General features: G+C 37.7%; 1 protein-coding gene and 1 long non-coding RNA gene across 2 annotated transcripts; both read left to right on the top strand.

Annotated features, from left to right (window-relative positions):
• The first annotated feature begins 9,778 nt into the window (after nucleotides 1-9,778).
• On the top strand, nucleotides 9,779-11,658 carry LOC306893630. The gene is made up of 3 exons (XR_013786601.1): nucleotides 9,779-9,913; nucleotides 10,255-10,508; nucleotides 10,671-11,658. It is a non-coding gene; the product is annotated as an uncharacterized lncRNA (long non-coding RNA).
• Nucleotides 11,659-12,304: 646 nt separating this feature from the next.
• LOC306894843 (uncharacterized protein) lies at nucleotides 12,305-15,214 on the top strand. The gene is made up of 2 exons (XM_079457680.1): nucleotides 12,305-12,403; nucleotides 12,947-15,214. The coding sequence occupies exon 2, from the start codon at nucleotides 13,045-13,047 to the stop codon at nucleotides 14,047-14,049; it is 1,005 nt and encodes a 334-aa protein (XP_079313806.1). The 5' UTR covers nucleotides 12,305-12,403; nucleotides 12,947-13,044; the 3' UTR covers nucleotides 14,050-15,214.
• Nucleotides 15,215-15,550: the final 336 nt, after the last annotated feature.

Here is a 15,550-nt window from a genome sequence, read left to right on the forward strand (position 1 = left end):
TAGCACAGTATACAAAGCTAAGAATAGTGAGGTTAGTAATTTAATTTTAAATTGTATTTATTTATGTTGAATAAGCAGGAAAGGGAAAATAATTAGGTTAAATCAATCAGCGACGTCTTGACGGAAGAGATGCGTTTTCAGGCGTTTTTTAAAGATGGCAACAGAGTCTGCTGATCTTGTAACAGCAGGTAGATCATTCCACCAATGTGGAACAGATCCAGGGCAGGTACGGGTGAGTGACTTTTTTCCGATCCGTTTGCCATTGCACCTTGTCAATGGTCAAAAGATGAAACGAAATGGCCAAGCATCTCTGGCTAGAGATAAAATTACCTGATACCGGATATTTTTTGCAACCAACATGCGTAGTTGAACATGATAGGAGTGTTTGATCAAGGTTGATGCTATGTGTTAAACCATGCAGGACACCGACCCTCCAGGACTGGCCCCATATGGAAGTGACCTATTTGTCAGTTATGGTGACCCATACCCGAAATGTGACCTCTGCATTTAACCCATCCAGAGAGTAGTGAACACATGTACGCCCAGAGCAGTGGGCAGCTATCACCGCAGCGCCATGGTCACAAGTCCGACTCTCTTACCATTAGGCCATGACACACATAGACATATGTGTTTTTTGCATGCAGTATTTATGGGATTTATTGATGAATTCCTGCTTACTGGGGCCTAGTACACATGGTTGAACAGAACTTGAGATAAATTGTTTAACTGGAAAACGGACCCCTCATAGTGGATATATTGATTGATAGATATAATTTACTTTGTAGAATTCTTCTGTAATCTTTTCAAAGGAAACTTTTAATAAACTGCTAAACCTGTAAAATCAGCTTCTGCTGTAAGTGATCACATTTAAATAAGTGACCCGTCCAAGACATGTTAGCAGAATGTCCAAAAGTTTAAGACCCTTGCACACACAGTTGTTTGTTTGCAGTGCACTGAAAATGTTGTTTTGTGTTTTAAATAACCTCATACAACAGGAATTTATATTTTTATGTAATTTATTTTAATTAAGGTAAGTTTTATACCTCTATACCGTTATAAATGATAAAATATCCTAGTAAAAACATTACTGGTGTGGAAACAAATGGCACTGACATATTTTAAGATGTTATTTTCAGTTAAGACAGCTCAAACATTAATTTTAGTCTGGGAAAACATAAAGAACAACCACGATTTCATGTGTCTGAGATTATGCTGAAAGTGTGTTTAAATGTTGAGATTAATTTTTGTTTTTTCTTATTACTTTTGTCATTTTCTTTTTATGTTTCATATTCTTGTGGTTTTTGTTGCCTTCTGTTGAGCTCTATGCGTCATTATACTGTTCGAAGGGTTAATTATGTGGTTAGTAGACAAGTATTGTTTTTCTGTGATTTTTGTGTGAGTTTTACTACCGTGTTCAATTTATTTTGTCTTATTGTAAGTGCGCGAGTATAAGAATCATTACGGTAATATCTTGTCAGCTGAAGAGTGTGCGGCAGTTTCACTGTGTTTACGGTAATATCAGCACCAACACAGAAGCAGCGCTAACAAAAGCGGACTGTTTTCTCTTCAATGTTTGAGGTAATATCAGAACAAAATGTCTTGTTTTCAGTTTATTATAACTGTCAGGGTTCAGACTGAATCATGATCTTATGTGTTTCAGTCATATATATCTTTAAAGAACTCTTCAAGCGATCTGTAGATGTGATTTATAATGAAGAGGTTATTCGCTAATGCTAGCCACATTTGACTTACTGCTTAGCCTATTTATGTTTATTTGAAAGTCAGTTTTTCTTAAACGGAAAACTGAGACCCTGCTGCCCAATTTGCATATTATATTTCCTTATTAATCGCCTATTCAACAGTTTTGTTCAAATATGTTGTTCATAGTTTTTAATGTGAAAATTCATGTTTTATTTTCTTTTTGAAGGTCTGTTCCATCATACCACACAGTGATGTTCAGTGAAGCCATGAATGAAGTTGAGGAGAAACATCAGTGTCAGAAACCTCAGAATCTTGCAGAGCTAGAAATGTCTTCTAGTAGTTTGCAGAAGAACAAGATTTTCTCTCCAATAAGGAAACAAATAACAGAAGCAGACGAGCCTTTCACCTGCTCTCAGTGTGGAAAGACTTTCATACAAAAAATTCATCTTCAGGTCCACATGAGAATTCACAATGAAGAGCGTCCATACGAGTGTACTCAGTGTGGAAAGAGATTCCACCGCAAATCAACACTTGAGAACCACATTAGAACTCACACTGGAGAGCGTCCATACACGTGTCCTCAATGTGGAAAGAGTTTCAGACAGAAATCAAATCTTGTTGAGCATGTGAAAATTCACAGTGAAGAGCGTCCATACACGTGTCCTCAGTGTGAAAAGAGTTTCAAACGCAAATCAATGCTTGAGAGGCACATTAGAAGTCACACTGAAGAGCGTCCATACGAGTGTCCTCAATGTGGAAAGAGTTTCAACCGCAAATCAACGCTTGATGAGCACATTAGAATTCACATTGGAGAGCGACCATACACATGTACTCAGTGTGGAAAGAGTTTCACACAGAGATCTACACTTGATGAGCATGTGAAAACTCACACTGAAGACCGCCGACACAAATGTCCTCAGTGTGGAAATAGTTTCAGACAGAAATCAACGCTTGAGAACCACATTCGAAATCACAGTGAAGAGCGTCCATACACATGTCCTCAGTGTGAAAATAGTTTTAAACGCAAATCAACACTTGAGAAGCACATTAGAATTCACACTGAAGATCGTCCATAGACGTGTCTTCAGTGAGGAAAGAGTTTAACAGTAAGGGTTTTTAGCTGCTACTTGTAGTATCAACCAGTAAAAATGTGTACAGTAACAAATACATAATTTACATCATTGATTTAAATAAAATTGAAAATGTCTCTAAAAGTTAACAGAAAGTATTGATTCTCAACATACATTGTTGACATCAGGGTCAGAAATTAAAAGAGGCATAGGAAAATAATTGACATCAAGGTCAACAAAACTGCTCCAAATTCAAGATAAAAGAGTAAAAGCAGTCCCTGGATAATAAAATGCTAGCTATGAAAGTCACAATCTAAATTAGATGAGAGGAAAATGAACAAATGTGGATGACAGCGTCTTTGGTCTGATACAGCTTTGGGCATAACAGCCCGTCAAGTTCATGGTATGAATATACTGGCCAATCAGACACGCTTGAATGATTCACCGGTGAAGAAGAGCTGTGCTGAAGTGCTCCAAGCTAAAAAAGTTTATCGTTAACAACCGCGCACAGATACAATGTAGAAAGAGATGAATTAGAGTAGTCAGATTCTTTGTGTATAACTTGAAGCCTTAGAGTTTTAGTGATGTTGGATGTTCTTTTTTTTGTTTTATATATATTTCGTCTTTGAATAACTGATTTTTATGTTCCTTACAGAATTGATACAGCAATAAAATAATTCATAAATGCTTCTCAGCTTGTTTTTCAGAATGTAAAAAGTGTTCCTGTATTCTAATATCTGAAAGTAATAATCAAGATTACAACATCAAGGGCAATAATCAGCATCAGTGATTTTTGTTATCAGAATTAAATTATGTTTTCAACATTTTCATTATATTTGATAATTTATTTAATCTGCATTCTTTTAGAATTAATTTAATCTCATTACATTGTTTTGTATTTGTATTGTGAATTATAATTTATACCTCTAATCAGAAATCCTAGGATTTATTTATATATAATTCGATGCCAGTTCTGGGCCTGACAGGAAAGTAGACGCTCTTGTGGTCGAATGCATTTAACAGCCACAAAAGACTGCCTGCGGACATAATGTGTAAACGAGAGGAAAAGAGTCAGGATTTAAACTTTGGCTGAAGTTTGGTTTAATAACGAAAAACGTAAAAGGCAAGCAGAATGTTTTCTCTCTATTTTTAGATTTCTAACACGCACTTTACAGTGTGTTTCGCGGCTGTCAGAGCTGAAAAAACGCTTCTCTCTGTATGTTTATATGTAAATTGTGTGCACTTATTTTGTCTTTTTGATTGAAAGATCTACTAAAATGCATCTTCATGGCAAGTAGGCTACAGAGTCCGACCCACAGGCACATTTAAGCCGGAAAGGCTGTCGAATGTGAGTTGCTCCGTCTAACAGAGGGAGATACATTTATAACACCGCGGTCAAGCCAGCCGCAGTTCGAAAATACACGGTCAAGCCAGCCGCCGTTTAGATTCATTATGCGCCCATACTTCGTAAACTACGGTACTTTCTAGAAACACCGCTTTAAAAGCTTTATTTAAATGCGGATCGTCTGTGTGTCTCCTCAATATTATATATTGCGTTTTACGTTTAGAATATGTCGTTTTTGTAGTAATTTATGTATTTTTTCGGAATGTTTGCATTATAATTTCTGTAGGCTAAAGTAGGCCTACTTTATTGTAAAAACAATGTGTTCAAAACAAGTTTAGTGGTTTTAATACACGATTTCTAATAAGTTTCACAAACGGATGGTCTCTTCCTGTTGGGGGCATCCCACACTATGTGCACACCATATATGGTCTCATTTTACTGAAGCATTTGGGAGAAATGGTCATTTTTTCACTTTAAATGCCTATAGAAACTTGATTTCTAATAAGTTTTACAAACGGATGGTCGGACTCTGTAGGGGGCATCCCACAGTATATGCACACCATATATGGACTCATTTTACTGTAGCATTTGAGAGAAATTGTATTTTTTTCACTTTAAATGCCTATAGAAACATGATTTCTAATAAGTTTCACAAACGGATGGTCGGATCCTGTAGGGGGCATCCCACACTATATGCACACCATATATGGACTCATTTTACTGTAGCATTTGAGAGAAATTGTCATTTTTCCACTTTAAATGCCTATAGAAAGATGATTTCTTATAAGTTTCGCAAGCGGATGGTCGGATCCTGTAGGGGGCATCCCACAGTATATGCACACCATATATGGACTCATTCTACTGTAGCATTTGGGAGAAATTGTCATTTTTCCACTTTAAATGCCTATAGAAACATGATTTCCAATAAGCTTCACAAACGGATGGTCGGATCCTGTAGGGGGCATCCCACAGTATATGCACACCATATATGGACTCATTTTACTGTAGCATTTGGGAGAAATGGCGATTTCCCCAATTTAAATGCCTATAGAAACATGATTTCTAATAAGTTTCACAAACGGATGGTCTCTTCCTGTAGGGGGCATCCCACCGTATATGCACACCATATATGGACTCATTTTACTGTAGCATTTGGGAGAAATGGCGATTTCCCCAATTTAAATGCCTATAGAAACATGATTTCTAATAAGTTTTACAAACGGATGGTCGGACTCTGTAGGGGGCATCCCACAGTATATGCACACCATATATGGACTCATTTTACTGTAGCATTTGAGAGAAATTGTATTTTTTTCACTTTAAATGCCTATAGAAACATGATTTCTAATAAGTTTCACAAACGGATGGTCGGATCCTGTAGGGGGCATCCCACACTATATGCACACCATATATGGACTCATTTTACTGTAGCATTTGAGAGAAATTGTCATTTTTCCACTTTAAATGCCTATAGAAAGATGATTTCTTATAAGTTTCGCAAGCGGATGGTCGGATCCTGTAGGGGGCATCCCACAGTATATGCACACCATATATGGACTCATTCTACTGTAGCATTTGGGAGAAATTGTCATTTTTCCACTTTAAATGCCTATAGAAACATGATTTCCAATAAGCTTCACAAACGGATGGTCGGATCCTGTAGGGGGCATCCCACAGTATATGCACACCATATATGGACTCATTTTACTGTAGCATTTGGGAGAAATGGCGATTTCCCCAATTTAAATGCCTATAGAAACATGATTTCTAATAAGTTTCACAAACGGATGGTCTCTTCCTGTAGGGGGCATCCCACCGTATATGCACACCATATATGGACTCATTTTACTGTAGCATTTGGGAGAAATGGCGATTTCCCCAATTTAAATGCCTATAGAAACATGATTTCTAATAAGTTTCAAAAACGGATGGCCAAAATTGTCATTTTTCTGCTTCAAAAGTTATAGACACATTAATTATAAATTGAAAGGTACATTCTCTGAAGAAATTGTAAAGTGGTGCTAATGTGGCAAAATGCTGGTGTTGGGCTAGGGGGATGACCCTTCAAACCACTAGTGAAACAGCCAACCCCCATGTCTCTACGATGTTCTGATGCAAAGATGAAGGTTTTGCTATTGGCCCTAACGGTTGCGTGGCTTGGCATTAAAATTTTTTTTTTAAAACTCTGAGGTATAAGTGAAATGAACCAACTCCCATGTCTCTACGATGTTCTGATGCAGAGATATACATCTTGTAAAATAAGTAAACCTATTTGGTTGCAATGGGCGTGGATTAAAAGCTTCACAATGATCCTGTGACAGATTAATTGAATGCCTGAGTCAAATGAGACCACCCCTTGTCTCTACGACACTGTGTGGACAAGATATCAATGTGGGCCATTTATAATGGAAGTCTATAGGATCGGTTGCTAAGTCCATGTAAATGGTTGCTATGGGCGTGGCTTCATATCTTTTTGAAGTTCCTGGGATGCTGATTCGTTGCCTGGTACTGCTAAGTTATATCATGCGGGACATTTTAACTCCTTATATGGGCATCCATTATAGTCAGTGGGGCTTTTTGGGGGTGCTCCTACGCCCCAGGGGTGCAACTTACACCCCATTGTGAGGTATGTTCTTACAGGGCCTGCCAGCCTCTTCAAATGTCGTTACCAGCATGTATCTCAACGAAATTCTCGCTCGGAGCTACGACCCGCTGAAATTTGTCGTAAAGTTAAGTCAATGGGATTTTTGGGGCGAGTTTTTGCCCCCCTATCATACCCCCAACGCCTGATCGCTTATAAAGGTCATAGCTCACCATTCCTCAATAAGCCAGACGATTTGTTACGACTAGTTACGGGCCGAAAAAAAGTCACAATAATAATTATTTGTGCATATAGTGTGGAATGCCCCCTACAGGAACCGACCATCCGTTTGTGAAACTTATTAGAAATCAAGTTTCTATAGGCATTTAAATAGGATAAATTACAATTTCCCCCGAATGCTACAGTAAAATGACTTCATATATTGTGTGCATATAGTATGGGATGCCCCCTACAGGAAGAGACCATCTGTTTGTGAAACTTATTAGAAATCACGTTTCTATAGGCATTTAAATTGAGAAAATCGCCATTTCTCCCAAATGCTACAGTAAAATGAGTCCATATATGGTGTGCATATACTGTGGGATGCCCCCTACAGGATCCGACCATCCGTTTGTGAAACTTATTAGGAATCATGTTTCTATAGGCATTTAAAATGGAAAAATTACAATTTCTCTCAAATGCTACAGTAAAATGAGTCCATATATGGTGTGCATATACTGTGGGATGCCCCCTACAGGATCCGACCATCCGTTTGTGAAACTTATTAGAAATCATGTTTCTATAGGTATTTAAAGTGGAAAAATTACAATTTCTCTCAAATGCTACAGTAAAATTAGTCCATATATGGTGTGCATATACTGTGGGATGCCCCCTACAGGAAGAGACCATCCGTTTGTCAAACTTATTAGAAATCATGTTTCTATAGGCATTTAAAGTGGAAAAATTGCAATTTCTCTCAAATGCTACAGTAAAATGAGTCCATATATGGTGTGCATATACTGTGGGATGCCCCCTACAGAGTCCGACCATCCGTTTGTGAAACTTATTGGAAATCATGTTTCTATAGGCATTTAAAGTGGAAAAATTGCAATTTCTCTCAAATGCTACAGTAAAATGAGTCCATATATGGTGTGCATATACTGTGGGATGCCCCCTACAGAGTCCGACCATCCGTTTGTGAAACTTATTGGAAATCATGTTTCTATAGGCATTTAAAGTGGAAAAATGACAATTTCTCCCAAATGCTACAGTAAAATGAGGCCATATATGGTGTGCATATAGTGTGGGATGCCCCCTACAGGATCCGACCATCCGTTTGTGAAACTTATTGGAAATCATGTTTCTATAGGCATTTAAAGTGGAAAAATGACAATTTCTCCCAAATGCTACAGTAAAATGAGTCCATATATGGTGTGTATATAGTGTGGGATGCCCCCTACAGGAAGAGACCATCCGTTTGTGAAACTTATTAGGAATCATGTTTCTATAGGCATTTAAAATGAAAAAAATTACAATTTCTCTCAAATGCTACAGTAAAATGAGGCCATATATTGTGTGCATATACTGTGGGATGCCCCCTACAGGATCCGAACATCCGCTTGCGAAACTTATTAGAAATCATCTTTCTATAGGCATTTAAAGTGGAAAAATGACAATTTCTCTGAAATGCTACAGTAAAATGAGTCCATATATGGTGTGCATATAGTGTGGGATGCCCCCTACAGGAAGAGACCATCCGTTTGTGAAACTTATTGGAAATCATGTTTCTATAGGCATTTAAATTGGAAAAATGACAATTTCTCCCAAATGCTACAGTATAATAAGTCCATATATGGTGTGCATATAGTGTGGGATTCCCCCTACAGGATCCGACCATCCGCTTGCGAAACTTATTAGAAATCATATTTCTATAGGCATTTAAAGTGGAAAAATTACAATTTCTCTCAAATGCTACAGTAAAATGAGGCCATATATTGTGTGCATATACTGTGGGATGCCCCCTGCAGGATCCGACCATCCGTTTGTGAAACTTATTGGAAATCATGTTTCTATAGGCATTTAAAGTGGAAAAATGACCATTTCTCTCAAATGCTACAGTAAAATGAGTCCATATATGGTGTGCATATACTGTGGGATGCCCCCTACAGGAAGAGACCATCCGTTTGTGAAACTTATTAGGAATCATGTTTCTATAGGCATTTAAAGTGGAAAAATGACAATTTCTCTCAAATGCTACAGTAAAATGAGTCCATATATGGTGTGCATATAGTGTGGGATGCCCCCTACAGGATCCGACCATCCGTTTGTGAAACTTATTAGGAATCATGTTTCTATAGGCATTTAAAGTGGAAAAATGACAATTTCTCTCAAATGCTACAGTAAAATGAGTCCATATATGGTGTGCATATAGTGTGGGATGCCCCCTACAGGATCCGACCATCCGTTTGTGAAACTTATTAGAAATCAAGTTTCTATAGGCATTTAAAGTGAAAAAATGACCATTTCTCCCAAATGCTTCAGTAAAATGAGACCATATATGGTGTGCACATAGTGTGGGATGCCCCCAACAGGAAGAGACCATCCGTTTGTGAAACTTATTAGAAATCGTGTATTAAAACCACTAAACTTGTTTTGAACAAATTGTTTTTACAATAAAGTAGGCCTACTTTAGCCTACAGAAATTATAATGCAAACATTCCGAAAAAATACATAAATTACTACAAAAACGACATATTCTAAACGTAAAACGCAATATATAATATTGAGGAGACACACAGACGATCCGCATTTAAATAAAGCTTTTAAAGCGGTGTTTCTAGAAAGTACCGTAGTTTACGAAGTATGGGCGCATAATTAATCTAAACGGCGGCTGGCTTGACCGTGTATTTTCGAACTGCGGCTGGCTTGACCGCGGTGTGCATACATGTAACCTAAACTATGTGGTTGATTAATACTTTTAGAATTGGAATTGGACAAGTATGATGCGCGAGTATAAGTATTATTACGGTAATATCATGTCAACGGAAGAGTACGCGTCACTATCACTGTGTTTACGGTAACATCCGCAACAACACATAAGCAGCGCTAACAAAAGCCGATGGCGGTAATGCGCCTCTTAATTTGAGCCATTAAACAATAGAAGGAAGAAGAATGAGAAGAAGAGGAAATCGGATATTTTCCACTGCAATGTTTGAGGTAATATCAGAACAAAATATCACGTTTTCTTGTTATTTTAAATGTCACGGTTGAGACTGAATCATGGTCGTATGTTTTTCTGTTTTATCTATCTTTAAAGACCTCTTCAAGCGATCTGTTGACGTGATTTATAATCGCTAAAGTTATATTTGTCCTACTTTGTAGAATATTTTAGTTACTTTAATGCATTAACACTTTTGAAAGCTCGATCTGCAGCCGTGCAACTCATGTTGTGTCCCATCTTGACTTATTTGAATATGCTGATTATGACTTTCTTCTTGAAAGTAATTCAGCCGGAGTTATATTACCACATATTGTTTTACTTCCAATTGGAAGAATAGGAGTGGGGGCCAATTTTCTGAAGCTCCTAAAAGTGCATCCATCGATCAAAGAACGTCTTGACACGGATCCTTGGTCTCAACAAAGGTCTTCTGAAGTGAATCGATGCTTGATGTTTAAGATAAATTTCTAGATAATGTCTAGCTTCTGTTATCCCTGAGGCTTGTTTTCCCAGCAAATGACGCAGTAAGTTCCGGTGAGAACACGCAGCCTTTTTTTCAAGATGAAAGCCATATTCAGTCAGGATGCCATGAGGGTGAGTCAAACATGGGGAAATGTAGTTGCTTGTCTGAAATATCCCTGTAAACCGGAAAATTCAGACCCTGTGCTCCAATTAGCATATTATCTCTACTTCATATTTGTTTTGTTCAAATATTTTGTTAAGAGTTGTTAATTTGCAAATTAATTATTTTGGAAGGTCTGTTCCACCTTACCTGATGTTCATTGAAGCCATGAATGAAGTTGAGGAGAAACATCAGTGTCAGAAACCTCAGAATCCTGTAAACAAGATTTTCTCTCCAAAAAGGAAACAAATAACAGTAGCAGACGAGCCTTTCACCTGCTCTCAGTGTGGAAAGAGTTTCAAATACAAATGTCTTCTTCAGAGACACATGAGAGTTCACACTGGAGAGCGTCCATACACGTGTCCTCAGTGTGGCAAGAGTTTCAAACGCAAATCAACGCTTGAGAAGCACATTAGAATTCACACTGGAGAGCGTCCATACGAGTGTACTCAGTGTGGACGGAGTTTCAAACGCAAATCAACACTTCATGAGCACATGAAAATTCACAGTGAAGAGCGTCCATACACGTGTCCTCAGTGTGAAAAGAGTTTCAATCGCAAATCAACGCTTAAGGACCATGTGAGAATTCACACTGGAGAGCGTCCATACACATGTCCTCAGTGTGGGAAGAGTTTTACACAGAAATCAACGCTTGATGAGCACATGAGAATTCACAGTGAAGAGCGTCCATACACATGTCCACAGTGTGGAAAGAGTTTCAACCGCAAATCAACGCTTGATGACCATGTGAGAAATCACACTGGAGAGCTACCATACGTTTGTCCTCAGTGTGAAAAGAGTTTCTACCGCAAATCAACACTTGAGCATCACGTGAGAATTCACACTGGAGAGCGACCATAGGCATCTAGTGTGGCCTTAGTGTGAAAAATCTGAAATCAGATTTTGAGGTTCACATGAATCAACACTGTAGAGTGTCCATGAACATGATTTCATTATTGAAATAATTTTCACCATAAATTGTAGATTTGCTGTTGATTTACTCATCGAGATGTTTTTGCTGTAAATCGTTGTATCAAGACCAGTAAAAATGTATACAATTACAAAGACATAAATGAGATCATTGTTTTAAATTAAATTCACAATAAAGAAACACAACACATGACCATGTTGAAGACTTTAGGAATATATATTAGATATATGTTCTAGTAGTACATTTACCCAATGCGCGATATTAAAATTTGATATGACAGTTACATCTACTGATTTTAAGTAGCGTGATGGAAAGTAATGATCCTAAAATTAGTTTTATAAACAGGCAATGAGGAAATAGTATTTTAATCTAAAAAACAGTGTTCAGTTTGTTGGAAAGTGTGTATGTTGTAACATTGTCATAATGAATGGAGGAATGTTTTTAGTTGTTGTTTTTTAAATTGATGCACCAAAATGTATTCAGAGATTTTTTGCCCATTGTTTGAAATTTTTGTACATCCCCGTGGTCAATTTATTTTTTCTTATTATGTGCTTTATAAGTAAATTTAAGTGAGAACCCGTGTATAACTATCATTACGGTAATATGTCAACGAAGAGTATGCGACTCTATCTCGGTGTTTACGGTAATATCAGCAACAACAGAGAAGCTACGCTAACAACCACGTCCTACATATGATACAGAAAGGATGTTTATGAAATAAGAACTTAATCAAATAGAATTCATGGAATTTTCCTGAAATTATATTTTGTATGATGCAAGTAGATTAGTGAATGCAGTGTGGAACAGTATACATAGAATCTAAGGAAACACTCCATCACAGCAGGTGGCGGTGTTTCAACCTTTAATTTGGTTCGCGCAACCCGCCATGAAACCAGAAGAAGAACAAAGCGGACTTTTTACCCTGCAGTGTTTGAGGTAATAGCGTCACAAAATGTCATGTTTTCAGGATATTCTAACTGTTAGGATTGAGAATTAATCATTGTATGTTTTTCAGTTATATCTTTAAAGATTTTTTCAAGCAATCTGTATTGCAGCAATAGTTTACGTTCTCTCTTTTAGAAGGTTGTGGTGGGAAGTCACAATGTTGCCAACTGCACTGAACTAACTGATCGAATGCTAATTGCAGTCACACATGAGTATTTTCTAGACACACAAGCTTCTGTTTTGGTCCACAAATCCATCTACTCGTAGATAAATGCGTAATGGTCCCGCCCCCAATACCATCGTGTGTTGGCAAACCACAGGCTGGCGATGACAATAGAGAATATCGGCCAACACTAACGTCTACTATTTAAGACAAGTATGCAAATTGGGATGCAGGGTGAGATTCATCTTACTAAGAGTTGAACGAAAACTCAGACCCTGTGGCCTAATTTGCATATCATCTGTCCTAATTAATATTTTAACCGTTTTGTTCAAATATTTTGAGTTGTTAATGTGAACATGTCATTTATTTAGGAAGGACTGTTCCACCATACCTGGTGTTCGGTGAAGCCACCTATGAAGTTGATGAGCAACAGCACTATCAGAAACCTCAGAATCTTGTGAAGCTAGAAATGTCTTCTAGTAGTTTGCAGAAGAACAAGATTTTCTTTCCAAAAAGGAAACAAAGAGCAGAAACAGACAAGCCTTTCACCTGCTCTCAGTGTGGAAAGAGTTTCAAACAGAAATCAACACTTGAGGAGCACATTAGAATTCACACTGGAGAGCGTCCATACACATGTACTCAGTGTGAAAAGAGTTTCAAACGCAAATCAACGCTTGAAGAGCACATGAAAATTCACAGTGAAGATCGTCCATTCACATGTCCTCAGTGTGGAAAGAGTTTTAAACAGAAATCAAATCTTGAGGTGCACATTAGAATTCACACTGAAGAACGGCCATACACGTGTCCTCAATGTGGAAAGAGTTTCAAACATAAATCAACGTTTGAGGAGCACATTAGAATTCACAGTGAAGAACGTCCATACACGTGTCCTCAGTGTGGAAAGAGTTTTAAACACAAATCAACGCTAAAGGATCACATGAGAATTCACACTGGAGAGCGTCCATACACGTGTCCTCAGTGTGAGAAGAGTTTTAAACACAAATCAACGCATAAGGAGCACATGAGAATTCACACTGGAGAGCGACCCTATGCTTGTCCTCAGTGTGAGAAGAGTTTCAACCGCAAATCAAATCTTGATGAGCACATTAGAATTCACAGTGAAGAACGACCATACAAATGTCCTCAGTGTGAAAAGAGTTTTAAACAGAGATCAAATCTTGAGGTGCACATTAGAATTCACACTGAAGAGCGTCCATACACGTGTCCTGAGTGTGGAAAGAGTTTCAGACAGAAATCAGCGCTTGAGAAGCACATGAAAATTCACACTGAAGAGCGTCCATACACATGTCCACAGTGTGGAAAGAGTTTCAAACACAAATCAAATCTTGAGGACCATGTGAGAGGACACACTGGAGCTCGCCGATACACGTGTACTCAGTGTGGAAGGAAGAGTTTCGAACAGAAATCAGATTTTGAGGTCCACATGAGAATTCACACTGGAGAGTGTCCATGAACATGATCTTCAGTGTGGAAAGAGTTTTCAACATAAATTGTAGAAGTAATGTAAATTACTCATCAAGATGTTTTTTGCTGTAACCCGTGGTTTCAAGACCAGTATAATGCGTAGAATTACAGATACATAATTTAGGTTATTGTTTTTAAATAATCACCATAATGTCTCTAAAAGCTTTGCCCAGACTTTGAATTTATATTTTAATGGTTACATATGTTGATATATATTGTACAGAAACATTGTAAGGATATATCAGAGTCTGAGACGCAACTAAGATAATCCATACAGGAGTTTAATTACAAATATATATATCGGCTCGGCATAATTTAAGTAATTCCCAAAAGTCTAGCTTTAATAATGCAAGAAATTCCCGCAGACATCTTCAAAAAGCGATCGTGTTCCCCTCATACCTGCTCAATATAAGCATATAACATGATGTGTTTCAAGGTTTACCTGTTTTTCTGTATGCTATGACTGATTTCCTCTCACATCTCTAATTTAAGATGCCGTTTCATGATTTAAAATATGATTTCAGGAAATCATGAAGCCATTGTGACTATGTAAACACAGCAGACATCACATGCATGTTTTAATGGTAAAAGTGTTTTGTATTCAACTATTCAGACAGATAGTATTAATGTTTGTGTGGGTGCACATTCTGTTGAAGTTGGGAGCACCAGTGCTACCCATATATATGGTGCAACCAAGGAAAAAGTTAATTTTAAGCGCTTTTTCTCTATTTATTGGCTTAAATATTATGTATGCAAGTTACCTTTGCGTACTATTCAGTTTTTAATGTAGTCACAACTTTGCAGTTATAACAGGGGAAGGTGATTGTTTACATTGTGTAGTTACAAGTTGTTTGCGAAATTTGCACAATTAAAAGGTTCTGTATTTTGACTGCAACTGTCATGTATCTTGATTCCTTCCCTTCGTCGTGAGTGACACCTCTTTATAAACACCATCATTTTGTGGGACTTGCTAACCTATACAATACTAGTGTGGCATTTTTCTACAATATCCATTCACCATATGACAGTATGAAAGGCCATTTCCTCTCTCAATCAGTATAAAAAGTGGTAAAAAAGAAATCTGGAAAATAGTGTTATATGCATTAATGGTTATACCACCCAGGCTCAAAAGGAATAAAGGGCACTTCTCATACATTCATCTGATCATGTCATTATTTAACTTGACACGGCTGTTATGACTGTACTGCTTTTGCAAATGTCGGCTAATCGGTCTCGTCCGGAGGCGTAACATTTCCGCCACACACGCTTGAGTTATTCAGCCAATCACAACCCAATGGACAACTGGCAAATCAGAGCACGCCGCACTTTGCAATGAGTTTTGTCAAAATCCAAGCATTTTAGAAAGGCGGGGCATAGAGCAGCCACAATAATGTACAGTATGTCAAAGATAATGAGTTTTTTCCAACGTAAAAGTTATTACACCATAAACACAAGGTAATCATGTTTTTATTCTTGACCCTTAAAGGCAG

This window comes from Barbatula barbatula (genome assembly GCF_947034865.1).
Source record: "Barbatula barbatula genome assembly, chromosome: 5".
Taxonomy (NCBI): Eukaryota; Metazoa; Chordata; class Actinopteri; order Cypriniformes; family Nemacheilidae; genus Barbatula; species Barbatula barbatula.

Excerpts from the sequence above, each read along its gene's own strand:
- LOC306894843 (XM_079457680.1), top strand. The coding sequence starts at position 13,045 with ATGTCTTCTAGTAGTTTGCAGAAGAACAAGATTTTCTTTCCAAAAAGG.